General features: G+C 43.0%; 1 protein-coding gene across 1 annotated transcript; it reads right to left on the bottom strand.

The window, feature by feature from the left end:
* Window positions 1-3,036: 3,036 nt before the first annotated feature.
* Window positions 3,037-3,738, bottom strand: LOC143891275 (uncharacterized). The gene has a single exon (XM_077395892.1). It carries the CDS (start codon window positions 3,736-3,738, stop codon window positions 3,037-3,039), a length of 702 nt encoding a protein of 233 aa, XP_077252007.1.
* Window positions 3,739-5,686: the final 1,948 nt, after the last annotated feature.

Here is a 5,686-nt window from a genome sequence, read left to right as displayed (position 1 = left end):
ATGTTTCTCTGCTTTGTTGCTCTCTTTTGTTTCTTTTTTTTGAAATGGCAAGATGAATTCATTAAAAAAGGAAGGGGACCGAGGTGGGCCTCAACCAAAATTACAAGAAAATAAAACAACAATAACAAGAAAGACAAATCTCAGGGAGGAAGGAAGTCAAACCACTCCAACTCCACTTCTAGCCAAGGAGTCCGCCTCCCCATTAGCAGATCGCCGAACATGATTGAAAACAATAGATGAGCTCGCAATTAAATCATCTATTTCATCAAAAATAGAAGAAAATCTCCAAGGAGGCGACACCAACCCCCTCAACCATTTAATCACATTCAAAGAATCTCCCTCCACAATAGTGATATCCATGCTATCTCTCTCAAGCCTTTTTATGCCATGATAAACCGCCCTCACCTCGGCCTCCGAGGCATCACAAACTCCAAGAGGGCCGGCAAAAGCCCATATAACTTCACCACAAGCATCCCGACACAACCCACCAACACCGGCCGGGCCCGGGTTCCCAATACTAGACCCATCAAAGTTATTTTGAACATTTCAATAGGCGGAGCCTCCCATCTCTGAACAATCGGATGCCGGATCTTCCTACTAAAGCAAACAATCCTCCAACCCTCCCATAAGTCAAAGGCCGATACAAAACGGAAAGCCGGTAAACTTCTCGCCCATGAAATAGTGAGTGCAATAATTTTCATATATATCCAATACGGAGATTTTGCAACCCCTTCAAAGACACGGGATTTTCTCTCTTTCCATATCACCCACCATGTTGCAAGAAGACACAAATTCCACATTACTTTGCCCTTCTTCTTCCATGGCACAAAGGTCCAAAGACGAATCAACTCTGGAATAGAAAATGGAAAAATCCAACATATGCCAAATCTCAGAAATATCAAACTCCATACCTGACGCGTAAAGGAGCAATGCATGAAGAGATGATCCACAGATTCACCATCTTTCAAGCAGAGGGGGCAATGGTCAACAAGCATCATACCGCGCTTCCGGAGGAAGTTAATCGTTTGAATCCGATCACGACATACCGCCCATCCGAAGAAACCAACTCTAGGCGGGCAATGAAATTTTCATACCTCGGCTGAAATGGATGATACACTGCAAGGCAACAAGCTGAAATAGAAAGATTTGACAGAGAAAAAACCAGACGATTCCGCAGTCCATACTCTTTTATCCATACCGCTTCTCTTAATGTAGCAACCATCTAAAAGCTTAAGAAATTGGGCAACCGACTCTAGCTCCCGATCAAAGAAGTTCCTTCTAAACCTAGGGAACCAAACTAAACTACCCCCTTCTCGAGCAAAGCATTCAGAAACAAAACTCTCTTTCTCAGCGGCTACACGATATAAATTTGGGAATAAACTCATAAGAGGCTCATCAGCACACCACACATCCCTCCAAAATTTTATTCGATCCCTCTAAATCTAACCCTCAAAAGAAAAGCAAATGACATTTTCAAAATGTCACGCCAAACAGTCAAACCTTGTTTCTTGAAATGGTTTTTAGATTCCCACTTTCCCGGCTTGCACCCATATTTACTCCCAATTACCCTAACCCACAATTAAGAATTTTCCTCCCCGAACCTCCATAACCATTTTCCTAACAAGGCATGATTAAATTCTTTCACTCTCCTAATACCCAAACCACCATTCTTAACAGGTAAGCACACACTCTTCCAACTGACCAAAGAAATATCCTTTTTCCTTTCATTGCCTCCCCATAAAAATCTACGTTGGATTTGTTCAATACGCGATACAACACTGACCGGGCATTTAAATAAAGACAAAAAATATATGGGAATATTGGCCAACACCGCCTTAACCAACACAAGCCTTCCCCCTCTAGAAACAAGATTTCTTTTCCATGATTCCAACCTCCTTTCAATTCTCTCTACAACAGGATCCCACAAAGATTTTTTTGGTCTCCCCACCCCCAATGGGAGTCCCAGGTATGAGGAGGGCAATTGATTAAGCTGACAACCCAGAGTCTTAGCCAATTCAAGCGCCTCATCCTGCGGGATGTTTAGGGAATATAATCTAGATTTATGAAAATTGGATCTCTGCCCCGTAATCAACTCATAACATCTAAGGGAAGATTTTAAATTCATCGCTTGGATCATGTTTGGTTCACAAAACAGGAGCGTATCATCAGCAAATTGAAGATGAGACACTTCTACCTGCTGGCTTCCAATCTTAAAACCATTGAATAAGCCCAACCCACTCCCTTTATTCATCAATCTGCTAAGAGTCTCCGCCACGATGACAAAAAGAAAAGGGGATAAGGGGTCACCCTGCCTAAGTCCTCGAGATGACTTAAAAAATCCTTTAGGGGACCCATTAATCAGAATGGAAAACCAAGCCGAAGAGACACAACCCCTCATCCATTCTCTCCATTTACTTCCAAACCCCATTCTTCCAAGCAAGTAATCTAAGCAATCCCATTCCACCTTATCATAAGCCTTCTCCATATCCAATTTGCACATAAAACCTCCCATGCCATTTCTAAGATAAAAGTCAATGGCCTCATTCGCAACTAATGAGCAATCAAGAATCTGCCTATTAGCCACAAAAGCACTTTGGCAATCTGAGATAATGGATGGAAGCACCATCTTTAACTGATCCGCTAGAACCTTTGCCAAAACTTTGTATAAACATCCCACTAAGCTTATTGGACGGTACTCCGAAATTTTAGAGGCACCAGGAACCTTAGGGATAAGGGCAATGAAAGTAGCCCCAGTGCCTTTATCCAATGCCAACCCATGATAGAACTCCTCAAAAAATTTCAGGATATCCCCTTTTACATACGACCAACAGGATTGGAAGAAAGCTAAACAAAAACCATCAGGACCAGGGGCCTTATCCTTACTAATAGAGAAAACCCCTTTTTCAACCTCTTCTTCTTCAAAGGGTCTCTCTAATGCAACCCTCTGAGCCATACTCAGCCCACTAAACTCCAGATATTCTGGAAGTGGTCTCATGATACTCTCAGACGAGTACAGGGACGTATAAAAATCCAAGATCACTCTAGTAACCTCATCCTTCCCTGACACTCTGATTCCATTGTCAACCAAAGACTCGATCCTATTTCTCCGTCTTCTGGCACTGGCCTTAGCATGAAAATAAGCCGTATTTTTGTCCCCTCCTTTAACCATCTCTCTCTCGACTTCTGCCTCCAAGATATCTCCTCATGAAGCAGCAGTCCTTTATGCTCTTCTTTAACCCTACCCAATTCCTCCCTCGAAATTACGGACCCTAATCCAGATTCTTCCAACACATTTAAATCACCAATTCTATTTTCTAGCCAAACTTTTCTACTCGAATCAGCTTGACCTCTTTCAGCTACCCATTCCTTTAACTTTTTCTTTACATACTTAAGCTTCTGCCCAATAACCACATCCACTGGACCCTCACACTTATGTGCTACCCACCAAACACCCAATCTTTCCTCCATGAGGGGAATTTGAAGCCACGAAATCTCAAACCTAAAAGGAGGAGGACCCCAAGACTCCATTCTAGGATCCAAGAGAAGAGGACAATGATCAGATACCGAGTGAACGAGAGTCTTTTGGAGAACCTCAGGAGCCAAATTCAGCCAACCAGGACAAATAAGAAATCGATCAATCCTACTAAGACTTTCACCTCTGCTCCAAGTAAACCTAGCTCCAGATAATGGAAGGTCAATAATATTATGCTTTGAAATGAAAGTTGCAAAAGCAGCCATGTTTTGATTTGCTCTCCGACATCCTAACCTTTCACAAACAAACCTAATTTCATTAAAATCACCCCCTATACACCAAGGATAGGACCACCTATCCCTAACTCCGTTTAGCTCTTCCCAAAACAACCTCTTATCCGCCCAAAGAGAAGGACCATACACCCCAGAAAACAAGCACACATACAATAGCTATTGAAAACCTACCCTTCCATTCCTCGGACCTAACCCAATTAGATTCGTCCCAAGCTATGAAAATGCCCCCCGAAGCACCAATAGCTTCAACAAAAGAGAAACCCCAATGCGAACCAACACCAAGACTTTTTACCATACTCCTATCAATAACCTCCAATTTGGTTTCTTGTATACAGATAAGATCCGGTTTTGACTTTTTAACTAACCCTTTAACTTGAGCCCTCTTTGCCAGAGATCCCAATCCATTAACATTCCAAGATAGTATCTTCATAAGGAAACTAATTTAACTGATTTCTCCCCTTTCTCGCACTCTTTTTCCTTCCAGAAAGACAAATGCTTGACTCTTCCTCAACTGAAATCCCACCATAATTCACCTCGGATTTTAATCTAGCTAACTCCCTGAATTTTCTCTTTGATGATTCATCAGAATAACTCACCGAATTACCAGACACCATAGTATCTCTCTTTTGTTTTTTGTTGGCTTCTTTGTTTCCCTTCTCTATGAAGTTGTGGGTTGTTCTTTCTGCTTATGTTTTTGTAGCCCATGTGGCCTTTTATTGGTTTGTACTCTTCTTCATTATCAATATATCTGGTAGGGGTCCTGCCTAACCCCAGCTTACCTATAAAAAAAAAGAAAGAGAAAGAACTTTCAATATTTAGTGACAGGACTTGCACGATTCCAAACCCTGCGCATTGCCGCATAAACCTTTGTTGCCAACAAAAGTCTCTTGTTGGAAGGCTTTGCCGTTAGGAAGTCACCCACCAAATTATTGTATGATAAATTAACAAATGTCAAACTGCTCATATCTTCTAGAGAAGATGGAATTGAGCCTGTAAGCTTATTGTGGTACCCCGCACTGGGGTACCGTGATTTGATGGGCGAGTAAAATCATGACCTTCACCACCACAACACCCACCTTCAACTCCGTCGAACGAAGAGCGATGTTTGCCTCAAAATTGGAGCCGAGGATGATCTGCCCGGGTCGACCCTGGACAGGTCGGAAGTCTTGGCGAAAGTCGGGTCGGTGTGGTCCGACTCGGTCAGTGTGGGTCCTCCATCAATGGTGGGACCTGGGAAGAAGGGTGTGGATGAGTGGATTTAGTGACGGACGAGGATGGTTCGGTTTTGAAGGAGTGGAGAATTGCGACGGAGGATCTGAAAATGAATCTTGAGTGGTGGCAGATTGACCTTCTGCCGATAAATGATGGGCCGATAAATGTTGAGGGGTTCGGGAGATTCCAGTCGGCGACAAAGACAACGGGGCGTGGCGGAAGAACATGGAGGGAGGAGGGGGTTTGTTCTCTTCCTTGGGTGATTCGTTCGGATGCGAGTGTTCCATCTCCTGTGGTTTAAACCCAAGGAAGAAGTAGGTGCAATCACACCTGCACAAATGCACTGGATCCCATTAAAACTCCAAAATTAAGCCCTCGCTAGAGGAGGGAGGGTCCACCTCAGTTCCTCCTGTGTTACATGGCCCGCTCTTTCAGCATATAGCCTGGCGGATGTCCGATGGAGGCTGTCCACCGGACTTTTGCTTGATAATGCATGTGTAAATGTGTTGTGACCGTGTGGGAATGTAAGCTAGCAATGTGGTTCTTTTTAAAGTAATTTATTATTCTTTATTTTAAAGGATTTGCTCGCGTCCATCGCATAAGGCATCTTGTGGATTGGCTGTTGCATCCACAAAATGCCCTGCGACTCTAAAGTGATTTTAAGAGTAAAAACTATAATCTATAAGTTATATTCCAATTAGTCATCAAA

This window comes from Tasmannia lanceolata, unplaced genomic scaffold, assembly GCF_043159265.1.
Source record: "Tasmannia lanceolata isolate RefF3 unplaced genomic scaffold, GAP_Taslan_0.1 ptg000013l, whole genome shotgun sequence".
NCBI classification, from domain to species: domain Eukaryota; kingdom Viridiplantae; phylum Streptophyta; class Magnoliopsida; order Canellales; family Winteraceae; genus Tasmannia; species Tasmannia lanceolata.
The sequence above is the reverse complement of the archived record's forward strand: the minus strand, read 5'-3'. Positions and strand labels throughout refer to the sequence as shown.

What these genes read in the sequence shown, in the direction of transcription:
- LOC143891275 (XM_077395892.1), bottom strand. Translation starts at nt 3,738, where the DNA reads ATGGCTGCTTTTGCAACTTTCATTTCAAAGCATAATATTATTGACCTT.